At 42.9% G+C, this 17,464-nt stretch overlaps 1 protein-coding gene across 2 annotated transcripts in view; it reads right to left on the minus strand.

Moving 5' to 3' along the window:
- Positions 1–910: 910 nt before the first annotated feature.
- LOC311108258 (dermatan-sulfate epimerase-like) overlaps positions 911–17,464 on the minus strand; it is a 36,022-nt gene continuing 19,468 nt past the window's right edge. For both annotated transcript variants that reach the window (XM_084150880.1, XM_084150879.1), the window contains 2 exons: positions 5,617–5,824; positions 911–5,409 (listed from right to left, as the gene is read on the minus strand). In XM_084150880.1, coding sequence (XP_084007006.1) covers positions 3,660–5,409; positions 5,617–5,824 — 1,958 coding nt within the window. In that variant the 3' untranslated portion in view covers positions 911–3,659. The remainder of the gene's footprint in view (positions 5,410–5,616; positions 5,825–17,464) is intronic.

Here is a 17,464-nt window from a genome sequence, read left to right on the forward strand (position 1 = left end):
GTACAGTAGTCCACAGTGTAGGTAGGCAGGCAGGCAGAGAGGATGGAAAACCGTATGATGCCTCTTGAAAAGGCGAAGGACACGCAGGCGCCTGACGTCCAAACCGATATTTAATTTAAGAATTTATTTTTAAAAAATAGTTTACGGTTTGGTTAGGGTCAGGGTTAAGGGTTTGTTTAAGGTTAGGGTTAGGGTAAGGGTCAGTTTCAGGTTTTTGCTAGTTGGTTAAAGCGCCAGCTGTGTGCTTATAGTCTCCCAGCCTCTTTGGTGTAGGCAGGCCTATAGTTCAGTGTAGTTTGTTCTAGTATTAGTGAGTGTGAGTGACACTTCTGAAGGTAGGCCTATGATCAAGAGGACTGGTATTTGTAATAAGGTAACACTAGAGTCATACAGGTTTTTAGTCTTTTTACTTTATAGAAAAGCATATATTGCAGGTTTTACCATAAATGCAATAAATATAACATCTGTATTTGTTAGTTTATCTATAGGTTGAGTTTGAGTGAGTCTGACTTGGGAGCACATCTGGCAAGGATCAACTGGCAAGGACAAATACCACATTTCAAAATACCGTAGCCTACAGTATTAGAGACACAGACATTATTTTGCTGAAATATCATTGACTTGTGTGCCACTACTCACGTTCATAGGAACTGTCAGGTGAAGTGGCATTTGAGCAACAATGGAAATGTGTCAAAGGTCATGGTTTACGTAAAATAAGATGTTGGCCTGGCTGTCACACTACCTAGGTCATGTTTCTGACAGTCTGGTCACCTCTGAACGCAGGCACTGAACATTGAGATTAATGATGAACTTGTCGTCCTGTAACTTAAATTATTATCTAAGTAACTCAATTCAAGTTCATTAGACATCATCACAACATTTGAGACAGATAAGATACATTTGAGATCTTGCGTAAAACTCTTTATTGAAAAAACTGTGAAAATTAGTTTTTTTATGAGATGACAAAACAAAGAATTCAGATTGTTGCTTGTTGTTGCAAGCCCTGACCAAAAGCTGCTACTTGTCATAAGGTCTTTCATAATCTCGGCATCCAGAGCCAAATCTCTGCGCTGTCACAAAAGACTAGGGATTCCATTACTCATAGTTTAGTTAAATTCATTGGCAAAATACAGCATGATTAGGCTATAGTGGTATAGTGGATTGAGCATCACACTCACCTAATCAAACTGAATTCAACTAGTGACAACGCTGTCATGGGTTGCAACTCCTCCCACTTGCAGGCTGAGGAGTCATGTGTCTACACTCTAGACCCCCCAAGTCTTCTGAGCAAGATTTTCATTGTTGGACATAAAAAACTGTAAAAACACCAGGAAATCAGCTCCAAGTGATTATAATTTGGGAAATCTGTTCCCAAGTATTTCCACACATAATAGAGAGACACATGATCGTATACAAATGTAAGCAAGGTTTGAAATTATTATGTTTTAGTCAAATATTATATATGTTTGGGCAACTTGCGGTCAATTTACAGTCTACAAATTATTTGTAATAATGTTCCAGCCCCACGACCATCCACTCAAGAAACAATCGGCCCGCGGCTGAATCTAGTTGACGATCCCTGCTGTATTTTATTTTATTTTTTAAATTTTTTAGTCATTTAGCAGACACTCTTATCCAGAGCGACTTACAGGAGCAATTTAGGGTTAAGTGCCTTACTCAAGGGCACATAGACAGATTTTTCACCTAGTCGGCTCGGGTATTAGAACCAGCGACCTTTTGGTTACTGGCACAACGCTCTTAACCGCTAAGCTACCTGCCGCCCTGTAGACCATACTATTGACTTGCACATGTTCAGAAGACACGTCTGGGAATGTGTCTAACTTACAGAGAGAGAGAAAGACTCCCACAAAGATAGTTGAACAGAGCCCACCCTCACATGTGCAAAACACGTCAGAGGAACTAAAGACTTGTTTGCATGTCTCTCCTTGTTGTCTGTGTGACTGAGCAGGAGTGAGTAAATATTGATAGCTGCATCCTCTTCTTCCTACAACCAACCTCCTGATCTGAGGAAAACTTTATCATACACACACTAAATTGAGGACAGATACAGGTAACTGCCAAAATAAAGGAAATACCAACATAGTGTCTTAATAGGGCATTGGGCCACCATGAGCCAGAACTGCATCAATGCACATTGGCATAGATTCTATAAGTGTCTGGAACTCGTTTGGAGGGATGTGACACCATTCTTCTTCAAGAAATTCCATAATTTGGTGTTTTGTTGATGGTGGTGGAAAACGCTGTCTCAGACGCCGCTCCAGAATCTCCCATAAGTGTTCAATTGCGTTGAGATGTGGTGACTGAGACGGCCATGGCATATGGTTTACATCGTTTTTATGCTCATCAAACCATTCAGTGACCACCCGTGCCCTGTGGACAGGAGCATTGTCATCCTACGGGGGTATAGCCATGGTAGCCAAGATATAATTAAGTCAGGAACCACACCTGTGTGGAATCAACGCTAGCATAAGGGTATGGCCTTCACCAACATACTGTTGACAAGCAGTTGAGAGCATGAAATTAAATCTATTACAGAGTAAAATTAACATTCAAAAGTGTATTAATCTAAATGGAATTACATGGACCCTGACAGCTTTAGAATAATATCACAATCCTTAAATGGGGATGACAATGTGTTCTGTTATGCAGTTAAGCCAATTTGGTTGTGTCACGACTTCCGCCGAGGCTGCCTCCCCTCCTTGTTCGGGCAGGTTTCGGCGTTCGTCGTCACCGGCTTACTAGCTACTGCCGATCCCATTCTCATCACTCCACTTGTCATGTCTTGTCAATCACACACACCTGGTGCTCATTCCCCTAATTAGTATGTGTATAAGCGTTCCCTCTGTTCCCCTTGTCTTTGTGAAAGCGAGTAGCTCGGTTGAGCTACTCTTCCATTTGATATTGCCAAGGTGGAATATTTCCCTTGTGATAGTTTCGTTTTGACGCTTGGTGCGTTTTCTTTATGTAAACGGAATAAACTCTGGACTTTGGTGTTTTACCTCCTGCGCCTGACTCCTTCTTTCATACCTCATCACAGGTTGAATGCAATGGTATCATGCTGCAGTTATAGAAACAGAGAGGACCACCGCCTGTCGTCTGAGGTAACATATTGCTACTGTTTTATATCTGCAAAGTCCCCACATTCACCAGGCAAAACCAAATACACAATGACAATAACATTGCACATCTATGCATATTGCTCCTTTTTCATTACAAAGAGTAGAAAATAACACCACAAAAATATATCTTGTTTGAACATAATGTACATTCTTTCTATATTCTTTATGACTTAGACTGCATGTCCAAACGTACACAGAGAGAGGCAGAGATATCTGCATTTTAGTGGCTAGCCTTGGAGATCTTTGATATGAGGCAGGGGGTCTAATCTAAAAACGGTACATGACAAAGTTCACACAGACGCCATTCTAAAGCTCCACAGAAGCTTAGGATCTCAGAGGTGGTCTGGCTTAATATCCTTATTAAATCTATCAATTCCTATTTGGAATTAATTTTTTCCTGGACAACCATCAGGTAGATTTGGCTCAGACTGAGGTGTATGGTGCATTTTATTCACCCATGGCGAACTACAATAGGTCTGTCTGTACATTGACATTCCCCATTGTTGCACAGTGATGATGTCAACACTGTGCACGAGAGCAGGAAGAGTAGAGGCAGAGTAAGATGAAGCTGTCAATGAGGAGAATGCCATAGAAACACCTTTGGGTGTGTAGACTTCTGCCTCTCTGGAAGCGTGTCAATAACACAGCCAGTAGCAGGAAGAAGGTGGCTATGTTTAAGATGAGGAATAGTCTGATATAAGAGGCTGAGTTTGACAGACTGTCACTCTTGGCAGTTGCCGACATGTGGACCTCCTTGAACTTGCGACCCTTCACGAAGCCACCCTTCCTGCCTTTCTTTGAGTCTCCATAATCCATAAAAGCCCTGGAGTCTCCATCTTCCTCTGGGCTCTCCTCAATAATCCTCTTTGTGCTCTTCGATCTCTCCTTCTTCTCACTCACCTCGATCTGTGCAAAGATGTCCGGCAGGCTCTCTGAGAGCTGATCCCCAAGGTTCCCCAAGGCTTTCTTGGTCCCCTTTCCCTTGCCCTGTTTCTTAGTCAGAGCAAACATTTTCTTGATGGCCTCCTCCGTCTTCTTCTTGTCTGAGAACTGGAGGAGGCGCTCAGCCGTTTTGCGGAAGCTGGCCGTGTTGAGCACCCGGCCCAGGATGTGTCTCTCCAGCTGCTGGAAAACAGGCTTGGCATGCTGGAGGTTGTCCTCTACTACGTTGACATACTCCTCCACCTCCTCTGGCGTGTCATTCTGCACTCCTGCTGCTTTCTCAAACACAATCTTCTTCTGGTCCACCAGTACCATGGCGAACAGAGGCTTGTTGGTCACCTCTCCTGTCAGAAGGTAGATGGTGTAGGTGTGCTCGTTGGTGGTCAGGTAAATGTCCACTCTATTAGCATCACCACGCAAGCTAAAGCTCTGCACGTCCACCCCCGGCCCAAAGAAGATGTAGGCCACCCTGGTGTGTGGGTACCTCAGTGGCATTGTCACATTCACATAGTTAGAGCCATTATAGGGGTAACCACGTGGATAGTTCCAGTACCCCAAGACCCCTTTCTCGCTGAAGCCTGTGTCATCCAGCCAGAACATTTTATACGGGTCTTCACCGTGTCTGACAAAGGCTCCGTGCACACCATCTATTTTGGCTTCCTGAAAGGGCAGGTCCGTGTTGTGGAAGAAGGCGCTCATGGCCCTTGTTGGGCTGTCTGTCTCCAGATGGATATGATCCACTAGGACCAGCAGCTGGGGGTGCAGGAGCAGCAGGTTCCTCTGGAAGCTCCTGATCTTCAGGTCAGGGTTGTAGGCCGACTGGCCCTCCCCACGGATGAACACCATGCCCTGCCTCTCCAGAGTCGCCTCCACCCTGCCCTGGGCGTCCGCCGCCAGCCCAACCTTGTACTTCAGCCACTTGGAGTCACAGGCCTCGGTGACCTGACCGTCCCATGGCTTGAAACAGCTCCCTGAGGCAGCCGGGGAGAACAGCACTGCGTTGTTGAGGAAGGTGTACTTGGGCCCGTACAGAGCCTCTGTGATAAAAGGAACACCGTTAGGGGCAAACGTAAAGGTGTTCTGGTCAGGGTGCTCGTGGCCAGCGTTAAAGTTCCGCCACCCTTTGATCCAGTCTTTGTACTTGTTCCTGTGAACGATGTCAAATATGGCCTGTCCACCCAGCTTCCCCGACTTGAAGGAGAGGAAGGTGTGGTTGGTGTCTGCGGGTAAAGCACTTCCATACGTGACGACCCCCCAGTCCTCAAAGTAGTGGAGTTGGGATGTACCGAAGTCTGCAGGAGCCCTGGGAGTCAGGCTTGGATCATACCTGCAGAATTGAAAAAACAACAACACATTAATTTCATACATTCAAATTAAGCTGCTCAAAAAGCAGTTTTACATTCAGAATGGAGTAAATGATTTCATTATCAGTACAATAATAAAATGTAGGTCTAAATCCATACAATACAGCATATTTAACAGTACAACTAAACCAACAGACGAGCGAAAGCGAGAGAGAGTGACTCAGTCTCACCAGATGAACTCCGTGTGCAGTGTGCACCATCTCTGTCCCTTCCCGGCCTGTCCCGGCCCCTCCAACACCCGGTTCTGACGGATCAGCTCAGCCAGCCAGTTCCCACTGCCGTTCCTCATCACGTATCTGTCCAGGAACACCAGCTGGCTCTCAGGCCCGTAGAACCAATTGTAGTTGGAATCTGCTATGGCTACAGTCCTCTGGAACCCTGGTGAGATGGAACAGGCCAGGGCCAAAGATCCATATGGATTATTTTACAGTTAAAATATAGGAGGGGGCAACTGCAATAGTGGCCATTCATACTGGTTTGTTTGAGAAATATTGAATGTTATTATCATAAATCTCTTACAAATATGAAGTGACAGCTACATACTGATTTGTCCAAGGTCCAGTTTGGTTGTACAAACAATATACCTTCCTATGATTAAATCTTGAGTAGTCTACAAAATGTAAGTAATACGGTACATGTTGTACAGATATACAGTGTATTCAGAAAGTATTCATACCCCTTGACTTTTTCCACATTTTGTTGTGTTACAGCCTGAATTCAAAATGGATTACATATTACATTTTTTACACATCTAGACACAATACCCCACAATGACAAAGTGAAAACATGTTTTTTGCAAATGTATTGAAAATGAAATACAGAAATACATTATCTCATTTACATAAGTATTCACACCCCTGAGTCAATACATGTTAAAATCACCATTGGCAGCAATAACAGGTGTGAGTCTTTCTGGGTATGTCTCTAAGAGCTTTGCACACCTGGTTTGTACAATATTTGCACATTATTAATTTTAAATTATTCAAGCTCTGTCAAGTTGGTCATTGCTAGACAGCCATTTTCAAGTCTTGCCATAGATTTTTAAGCCGATTTAAGTCAAAACTGTCACTAGGCCACTCAGGAATGTTCAATGTCGTCTTGGTAAGCAACTCCAGTGTATATTTGGTCTTGTGTTTTAGGTTATTGTCCTGCTGAAAGGTGAATTCATCTCCCAGTGTCCCGTGGAAAGCAGACTAAACCAGGTTTTCCTCTAGGATTTTGCATGTGCTTAGCTCCATTCCGTTTCTTTTTTATCCTGGAAAACTCCCAAGTCCTTAACGATTACAAGCATACCCATAGCATGATGCAGCCACCACTATGCTTGAAAATATGGAGAGTGTTATTCAGTAATGTGTTGTATTGGATTTGCCCCAAACATAACACTTTGTATTCAGGACAAAAAATTAATTGCTTTGGCACATTATTTTCAGTATTACTTTGGTGACTTGTTGCAAACAGGGTGCATGTTTTAGAATATTTTTTATTCTGTACAGGTTTCCTTCTTTTCAAGCTATCAATTATGTTAGTATTGTGGAGTAACTACAGCGTTGTTGATCCATCCTCAGTTTTCTCCTATCACAGCCATTAAACTGTTTTAAAGTCACCATTGGCCTCATGGTGAAATCCCTGAGCGGTTTCCTTCCTCTTCGGCAACTGAGTTAGGAAGGACGCCTGCATCTTTGTAATGACTGGGTGTATTGATACACCATCCGAAGTGTAATTAATAACTTCACCATGCTCAAAGGGATATTCAATGTCTGCTTTTTTACCCATCTACAGTGGGGAAAAAAAGTATTTAGTCAGCCACCAATTGTGCAAGTTCTCCCACTTAAAAAGATGAGAGATGCCTGTAATTTTCATCATAGGTACACGTCAACTATGACAGACAAATTGAGGAAAAAAATTCCAGAAAATCACATTGTAGGATTTTTAATGAATTTATTTGCAAATTATGGTGGAAAATAAGTATTTGGTCACCTACAAACAAGCAAGATTTCTGGCTCTCACAGACCTGTAACTTCTTCTTTAAGAGGCTCCTCTGTCCTCCCCTCGTTACCTGTATTAATGGCACCTGTTTGAACTTGTTATCAGTATAAAATACACCTGTCCACAACCTCAAACAGTCACACTCCAAACTCCACTATGGCCAAGACCAAAGAGCTGTCAAAGGACACCAGAAACAAAATTGTAGACCTGCACCAGGCTGGGAAGACTGAATCTGCAATAGGTAAGCAGCTTGGTTTGAAGAAATCAACTGTGGGAGCAATTATTAGGAAATGGAAGACATACAACACCACTGATAATCTCCCTCGATCTGGGGCTCCACGCAAGATCTCACCCCGTGGGGTCAAAATGATCACAAGAACGGTGAGCAAAAATCCCAGAACCACACGGGGGGACCTAGTGAATGACCTGCAGAGAGCTGGGACCAAAGTAACAAAGCCTACCATCAGTAACACACTACGCCGCCAGGGACTCAAATCCTGCTGTGTCCCCCTGCTTAAGCCAGTACATGTCCAGGCCAGTCTGAAGTTTGCTAGAGTGCATTTGGATGATCCAGAAGAGGATTGGGAGAATGTCATATGGTCAGATGAAACCAAAATATAACTTTTTGGTAAAAACTCAACTCGTCGTGTTTGGAGTACAAAGAATGCTGAGTTGCATCCAAAGAACACCATACCTACTGTGAAGCATGGGTGTGGAAACATCATGCTTTGGGGCTGTTTTTCTGCAAAGGGACCAGGACGACTGATCCGTGTAAAGGAAAGAATGAATGGGGCCATGTATCGTGAGATTTTGAGTGAAAACCTCCTTCCATCAGCAAGGGCATTGAAGATGAAACGTGGCTGGGTCTTTCAGCATGACAATGATCCCAAACACACCGCCCGGGCAACGAAGGAGTGGCTTCGTAAGAAGCATTTCAAGGTCCTGGAGTTGCCTAGCCAGTCTCCAGATCTCAACCCCATAGAAAATCTTTGGAGGGAGTTGAAAATCTGTGTTGCCCAGCGACAGCCCCAAAACATCACTGCTCTAGAGGAGATCTGCATGGAGGAATGGGCCAAAATACCAGCAACAGTGTGTGAAAACCTTGTGAAGACTTACAGAAAACGTTTGACCTGTGTCATTGCCAACAAAGGGTATATAACAAAGTATTGAGAAACTTTTGTTATTGACCAAATACTTATTTTCCACCATAATTGGCAAATAAATTCATTAAAAATCCTACAATGTGATTTTCTGGAATTTCTTTTCTAATTTTGTCTGTCATAGTTGACGTGTACCTATGATGAAAATTACAGGCCTCTCTCATCTTTTTAAGTGGGAGAACTTGCACAATTGGTGGCTGACTAAATACTTTTTTCCCCCACTGTACCAATAGGTGCCCTTCTTTGCAAGGCACTGGAAAACCTCCCTGGTCTTTGTCCTTGAATCTGTGTTTGAAATTCACTGCACGACTAAGCGACCTTACAGATAATTGTATGTGCGGGGTACAGAGTTGAGGTAGTTCTTCAAAAATCATGTTAAACACTATAATTGCGAAATGTTTACTCCTGAACTTATTTAGGCTTGCCATAACAAATTATGTTTTTAGAAATGTTTACAAATTAGTTAAAAATTAAAAGCTGAAATGTCTTGAGTCAATAAGTATTCATACTTATTGACTGAAGACATTTCAGCTTTTCATTTTTAATTCATTTGTAAACATTTCTAAAAACATTATTCCACTTTGACATTATGGGGTATTGTTTGTAGGCCAGTGACACAAAATCTTAATTTAATCTATTTTAAATTCAGGCTGTAACACAACAAAATGTGGAAAAAGTCAAGGGGTGTGAATATTTTCTGAAGGCATTGTAGGATCTTAATTTGAGCCAGTTTGCTACAGCAGGAAAATAATCACGCAGCAACAGGAAATGTGAATTATAATGTGGATTATAATGAATGGACATTTTTTTATACATTTGTCAAGTCTGACATTTCAAAGTTGAAATTACAAACGTCAGAAGCCTATGTTAAACCTCAAATACACTACACATCTTACATATGTAGCTTCAACAGAACACATTATTATTTTTGAATTTTTAACACAAATGTCAAAAATGCATGGTATGCCATGTTCTAAAAGGGAACAATAAACTACAGGCCCTGTTGAAATCAGCAGCTCCCTAGCTGTAATGCTGAAGCCATTTCCCCAACACACACAGTTCCCATACATGTTGCTCACTCTCAGGATCTAAGAGAAATGGCAGTTTGGCGTGAAAAGGTATCTTAAAACCTAGCAACCGGTAGTAAATATTTAACCACAATAAATCACTTGTAAGCCAAAGAAATAATAAATAACAGCAATAACCAAGCGGTGTGACAATACATGTTTATATATATATATATATATATATATATATATATACAGTGGGGGAAAAAAGTATTTAGTCAGCCACCAATTGTGCAAGTTATCCCACTTAAAAAGATGAGAGAGGCCTGTAATTTTCATCATAGGTACACATCAACTATGACAGACAAATTGAGAAAAAAAAATCCTGAAAATCACATTGTAGGATTTTTAATGAATTTATTTGCAAATTATGGTGGAAAATAAGTATTTGGTCACCTACAAACAAGCAAGATTTCTGGCTCTCACAGACCTGTAACTTCTTATTTAAGAGGCTCCTCTGTCCTCCACTCATTACCTGTATTAATGGCACCTGTTTGAACTTGTTATCAGTATAAAAGACACCTGTCCACAACCTCAAACAGTCACACTCCAAACTCCACTATGGCCAAGACCAAAGAGCTGTCAAAGGACACCAGAAACAAAATTGTAGACCTGCACCAGGCTGGGAAGACTGAATCTGCAATAGGTAAGCAGCTTGGTTTGAAGAAATCAACTGTGGGAGCAATTTTTAGGAAATGGAAGACATACAAGACCACTGATAATCTCCCTCGATCTGGGGCTCCACGCAAGATCTCACCCCGTGGGGTCAAAATGATCACAAGAACGGTGAGCAAAAATCCCAGAACCACACAGGGGGACCTAGTGAATGACCAGCAGAGAGCTGGGACCAAAGTAACAAAGCCTACCATCAGTAACACACTACGCCGCCAGGGACTCAAATCCTGCAGTGCCAGACGTGTCCCCCTGCTTAAGCCAGTACATGTCCAGGCCCGTCTGAAATTTGCTAGAGTGCATCCAGAAGAGGATTGGGAGAATGTCATATGGTCAGATGAAACCAAAATATAACTTTTTGGTAAAAACTCAACTCGTCGTGTTTGGAGGACAAAGAATGCTGAGTTGCATCCAAAGAACACCATACCTACTGTGAAGCATGGGAGTGAAAACATCATACTTGCACAATTGGTGGCTGACCAAATACTTTTCCCCCCCACTGTAAAAAAAGTATTTAGTCAGCCACCAATTGTGCAAGTTCTCCCACTTAAAAAGATGAGAGAGGCCTGTAATTTTCATCATAGGTACACGTCAACTATGACAGACAAAATGAGAAAAAAAAATCCAGAAAATCACATTGTAGGATTTTTTATGAATTTATTTGCAAATTATGGTGGAAAATAAGTATTTGGTCAATAACAAAAGTTTCTCAATACTTTGTTATATACCCTTTGTTGGCAATGACACAGGTCAAACGTTTTCTGTAAGTCTTCACAAGGTTTTCACACACTGTTGCTGGTATTTTGGCCCATTCCTCCATGCAGATCTCCTCTAGAGCAGTGATGTTTTGGGGCTGTCGCTGGGCAACACGGACTTTCAACTCCCTCCAAAGATTTTCTATGGGGTTGAGATCTGGAGACTCCAGGACCTTGAAATGCTTCTTACGAAGCCACTCCTTCGTTGCCCGGGTGGTGTGTTTGGGATCATTGTCATGCTGAAAGACCCAGCCACGTTTCATCTTCAATGCCCTTGCTGATGGAAGGAGGTTTTCACTCAAAATCTCACGATACATGGCCCCATTCATTCTTTCCTTTACACGGATCAGTTGTCCTGGTCCCTTTGCAGAAAAACAGCCCCAAAGTATGATGTTTTCACTCCCATGCTTCACAGTAGGTATGGTGTTCTTTGGATGCAACTAAGCATTCTTTGTCCTCCAAACACGACGAGTTGAGTTTTTACCAAAAAGTTATATTTTGGTTTCATCTGACCATATGACATTCTCCCAATCCTCTTCTGGATGCACTCTAGCAAACTTCAGACGGGCCTGGACATGTACTGGCTTAAGCAGGGGGACACGTCTAGCACTGCAGGATTTGATTCCCTGGCGGCGTAGTGTGTTACTGATGGTAGGCTTTGTTACTTTGGTCCCAGCTCTCTGCAGGTCATTCACTAGGTCCCCCCGTGTGGTACTGGGATTTTTGCTCACCGTTCTTGTGATCATTTTGACCCCACGGGGTGAGATCTTGCGTGGAGCCCCAGATCGAGGGAGATTATCAGTGGTCTTGTATGTCTTCCATTTCCTAATAATTGCTCCCACAGCTGATTTCTTCAAACCAAGCTGCTTACCTATTGCAGATTCAGTCTTCCCAGCCTGGTGCAGGTCTACAATTTTGTTTCTGGTGTCCTTTGACAGCTCTTTGGTCTTGGCCATAATGGAGTTTGGAGTGTGACTGTTTGAGGTTGTGGACAGGTGTCTTTTATACTGATAACAAGTTCAAACAGGTGCCATTAATACAGGTAACGAGTGGAGGACAGAGGAGCCTCTTAAAGAAGACGTTACAGGTCTGTGAGAGCCAGAAATCTTGCTTGTTTGTAGGTGACCAAATACTTATTTTCCACCATAATTTGCAAATAAATTCATTAAAAATCCTACAATGTGATTTTCTGGATTTTCTTTTCTCAATTTGTCTGTCATAGTTGACGTGTACCTATGATGAAAATTACAGGCCTCTCTCATATTTTTAAGTGGGAGAACTTGCACAATTGGTGGCTGACTAAATACTTTTTCCCCCCACTGTATATATATATATATATATGTATATATTTTTTTTTTGGGGGGGGGGGGGGGTAGATCAGCTTAATATTGCAGATAGATTGTAACTTCCATCAATGTAATTGTCTGCATCACTTCCAATCCCCCATGTTTATTATATACACTGCTCAAAAAAATAAAGGGAACACTTAAACAACACATCCTACATCTGAATGAATGAAATAATCTTATTAAATACTTTTTTCTTTACATAGTTGAATGTGCTGACAACAAAATCACACAAAAATGATCAATGGAAATCAAATGTATCAACCCATGGAGGTCTGGATTTGGAGTCACCCTCAAAATTAAAGTGGAACACCACAATACAGGCTGATCCAACTTTGATGTAATGTCCTTAAACAAATCAAAATGAGGCTCAGTAGTGTGTGTGGCCTCCACGTGCCTGTATGACCTTCCTACAACGCCTGGGCATGCTCCTGATGAGGTGGCGGATGGTCTCCTGAGGGATCTCCTCCCAGACCTGGACTAAAGCATCCGCCAACTCCTGGACAGTCTGTGGTGCAACGTGCCGTTGGTGGATGGAGCGAGACATGATGTCCCAGATGTGCTCAATTGGATTCAGGTCTGGGGAACGGGCGGGCCAGTACATAGCATCAATGCCTTCCTCTTGCAGGAACTGCTGACACACTCCAGCCACATGAGGTCTAGCATTGTCTTGCATTAGGAGGAACCCAGGGCCAACCGCACCAGCATATGGTCTCACAAGGGGTCTGAGGATCTCATCTCGGTACCTAATGGCAGTCAGGCTACCTCTGGCAAGCACATGGAGGGCTGTGCGGCCCTCCAAAGAAATGCCACCCCACACCATGACTGACCCACCGCCAAACCGGTCATGCTGGAGGATGTTGCAGGCAGCAGAACGTTCTCCACGGCGTCTCCAGACTCTGTCACGTCTGTCACATGTGCTCAGTGTGAACCTGCTTTCATCTGTGAAGAGCACAGGGTGCCAGTGGCGAATTTGCCAATCTTGGTGTTCTCTGGCAAATGCCAAACGTCCTGCATGGTGTTGGGCTGTAAGCACAACACCCACCTGTGGACGTCGGGCCCTCATACCACCCTCATGGAGTCTGTTTCTGACCGTTTGAGCAGACACATGCACATTTGTGGCCTGCTGGAGGTCATTTTGCAGGGCTCTGGCAGTGCTCCTCCTGCTCCTCCTTGCACAAAGGCGGAGGTAGCGGTCCTGCTGCTGGGTTGTTGCCCTCCTACGGCCTCCTCCACGTCTCCTGATGTACTGGCCTGTCTCCTGGTAGCGCCTCCATGCTCTGGACACTACGCTGACAGACACAGCAAACCTTCTTGCCACAGCTCGCATTGATGTGCCACCTGGATGAGCTGCACTACCTGAGCCACTTGTGTGGGTTGTAGACTCCGTCTCATGCTACCACTAGAGTGAAAGCACCGCCAGCATTCAAAAGTGACCAAAACATCAGCCAGGAAGCATAGGAACTGAGAAGTGGTCTGTGGTCACCACCTGCAGAACCACTTCTTTATTGGGGGTGTCTTGCTAATTGCCTATAATTTCCACCTGTTGTCTATTCCATTTGCACAACAGCATGTTAAATTTATTGTCAATCAGTGTTGCTTCCTAAGTGGACAGTTTGATTTCACAGAAGTGTGATTGACTTGGAGTTACATTGTGTTGTTTAAGTGTTCCCTTTATTTTTTTGAGCAGTGTATATTTAAACTGTACTGTGATGTTTTACAAAAGTTCTGAACCTTTCTATTCTCATTGCTTCTACAGTTTGTGAATTAAAAATAAACATTTTTGCTAAAAGTATTATTATATTATTGATCGATTGACTATGACTTTTCAGATCACCCAGTAATGCTATCTGCAAGGTTAGCTCCAGGTAAATATTGCAATCCTTTAGCCATTCCTGGACCTGTGTCCAAAAACAAGCTACAAATGGACAGACCCAAAACAAATGATCTAATGATTCTGTCTCTTCACAGCAAAATCTGCAGAGCTGGGAAGATTGTATCCCTCATATAAATAACATTCTATTGGTAGCAAGAATTTTATATAATAATTTAAATTGAAAGATTCTAATTTTTGAATCTGGTGTCATTTTGCGTGTCAGTTCATAAACACTAACCATGGGATCGGTACGTCAAAAATCTCTTCCCAACTATTTTGCAATCTATATGGGACGGCTGTCAATCCTTTGGTCCTTAAATGAAACTGATATACTTTTTTTTATTTATCACCGTTTTCCTTAACCAATTATGTTTTTTAATGCAAGGCCGACAGACAAGTTCCTTACTTTCTCCCCCTTCCACTTTCCTCTTCCATTTTTGCGGTAAGGTTGCAATTATTTGGTTGTAATTTTGGGTAGAGCAGACATTTCCATATGTGTTTGTTAGCTGCATGTGCGACATAACTCCACCAGTCCTACCGATGATATCATTTACGAAGATTATACCTTTTTTAAACATTTTGTCAAAAAATAAAGGTTTTTTGTCAATTAGTATATTTGAATTTAACCACAATATTTGTTGCATTATTTGTTCTGTCGTTTCTGGAGGATTAAATTGAAATTGCAACCAACTTTCTATGGCTTGTTTTAGAAATAGTGATATTTGGGAGATGATTTCCTTTTCAAATAACTGAAAATGAGTGGTTGTAATCTGAATAAAGGGAAAAAGGCCATTCTTGAACATTGGGTGAGACAGTCTTACTAATTTGCTTGAGAACCATACATGTTTGTGTTTCCCATTCTGAAAGATTGTCTGTTTACAACATTCCTGCTGTGATGCAAAGCTAGATCTTGGACAAACAAATGTCCCATGCCAAATATTGTGGGAGTCCAACAAGTCCAACACTAAAATACGGCTACAGTTTACAATCTAACTCATTGGAACACCAACGACCCCCATCATTTGCACACATAGACAGGGTTGGGGAGCAACTGATTACATGTAATCTGATAAATAAATAAAATGGAAGCGTAATCAGTTACATTACGAGCACAAATGTTGCAATCAGATTACAGGTACGTTTGAGAAACTAGATGTCCTGGCTGCTGTAATTGGAGCTGCTCAGCCCCAGCCCCAGTCACAATATGGAGAGTGTTGGCAGCACTGCAGAGGAGAGGGATCAGCACAGCTCTGACAGGCCTCCAGGAAGCTAATAAGTGCACGCATTCATACCCCATATCAGGACAAATGAGTAGTTACACTCTCTAACATGGTGGTAATGCACACTGGGGGTTTTCATGCCTAATCTACTTATAACTTGGGAAACGTTGCCAAGAAGGACGCTGGCTGGGTGCAGGGCCAGGGCAGGTGCCTCAGCAGTTCACTAAGGCATTTATGAACAGATTGCTGACTGGCATTGTATTTCCTCAAAACAATGTTCTTGCTCCCAATACAATATCCATATTACCTTTTAATACATCACGTGACATCTAGACTAAATGCACAGTTAGAGGTAAAAAGTTGATCGAACCAATCAACTTCTGAAAAGGGAAACATTGAGATAACACACCATTAAGGGGAGAAATTATGTTCTATTGAATGGAAGAGCAGAGCAGAGTACAGTCGTGGTCAAAAGTTTTGAGACTAATTTTCACAAAGTCTGCTGCCTCAGTTTTGATGATGGCAATTTGCATATATTCCAGAATGTCATGAAGAGTGATCAGATGAATTGCAATTAATTGCAAAGTCCCTCTTTGCCATGAAAATGAACTTAATCCCCCAAAAACATTTCTACTGCATTTCAGCCCTGCCACAAAAGGACCAGCTGCCATCATGTCAATGATTCTCTCGTTAACACAGGTGAGAGTGTTGACGAGGACAAGGCTGGAGATCACTCTGTCATTCTGATTGAGTTAGAATAACAGACTGGAAGCTTTAAAAGGATGGTGGTGCTTGAAATAATTGTTCTTCCTCTGTTAACCATGGTTACCTGCAAGGAAACATGTGCCGTCATCATTGCTTTGCACAAAAAGGGCTTCACAGGCAAGGATATTGCTGCTAGTAAGATTGCACCTAAATCAACCATTTATCGGATCATCAACAACTTCAAGGAGAGAGGTTCAATTGTTGTGAAGAAGGCATCAGGGCGCCCAAGAAAGTCCAGCAAGCTCCAGGACCGTCTCCTAACGTTGATTCAGCTGCGGGATCGGGGCACCACCAGTGCAGAGCTTGCTCAGGAATGGCAGCAGGCAGGTGCGAGTGCATCTGCACGCACAGTGAGGCGAAGACTTTTGGAGGATGGCCTGGTGTAAAGAAGGGCAGCAAAGAAGCCACTTCTCTCCAGGAAAAACATCAGGGACAGACTGATATTCTGCAAAGGGTACAGGGATTGGACTGCTGAGGACTGGGGTAAAGTCATTTTCTCTGATGAATCCCCTTTCCGATTGTTTGGGGCATCCCGAAAAAAACTTGTCCGGAGAAGACAAGGTGAGCGCTACGATCAGTCCTGTGTCATGGGCCTCCTGTAGCTCAGTTGGTAGAGCATGGCGCTTGCAACACCAGGGTTGTGGGTTTGATTCCCACGGGGGGCCAGTATGAAAAATGTATGCACTCTGGATAAGAGCGTCTGCTAAATGGCTAAAATGTAAATGTAATGCCAACAGTAAAGCATCCTGAGACCATTCATGTGTGGGGTTGCTTCTCAGCCAAGGGAGTGGGCTCACTCACAATTTTGCCTAAGAACACAGCCATGAATAAAGAATGGTACCAACACATCCTCCGAGAGCAACTTCTCCCAACCATCCAAGAACAGTTTGGTGATGACCAATGCCTTTTCCAGCATGATGGAGCACCTTGCCATAAGGCAAAATTGATAACTAAGTGGCTCGGGGAACAAAACATCGAAATGTTGGGTCCATGGCCAGGAAACTCCCCAGACCTTAATCCCATTGAGAACTTGTGGTCGATCCTCAAGAGGCGGGTGGACAAACAAAAACCCACAAATTCTGACAAACTCCAAGCATTGATTATGCAAGAATGGGCTGCCATCAGTCAGGATGTGGCCCAGAAGTTAATTGACAGCATGCCAGGGCGGATT

Source organism: Coregonus lavaretus, assembly GCF_964263955.1.
Source record: "Coregonus lavaretus genome assembly, chromosome: 33".
Taxonomy (NCBI): Eukaryota; Metazoa; Chordata; class Actinopteri; order Salmoniformes; family Salmonidae; genus Coregonus; species Coregonus lavaretus.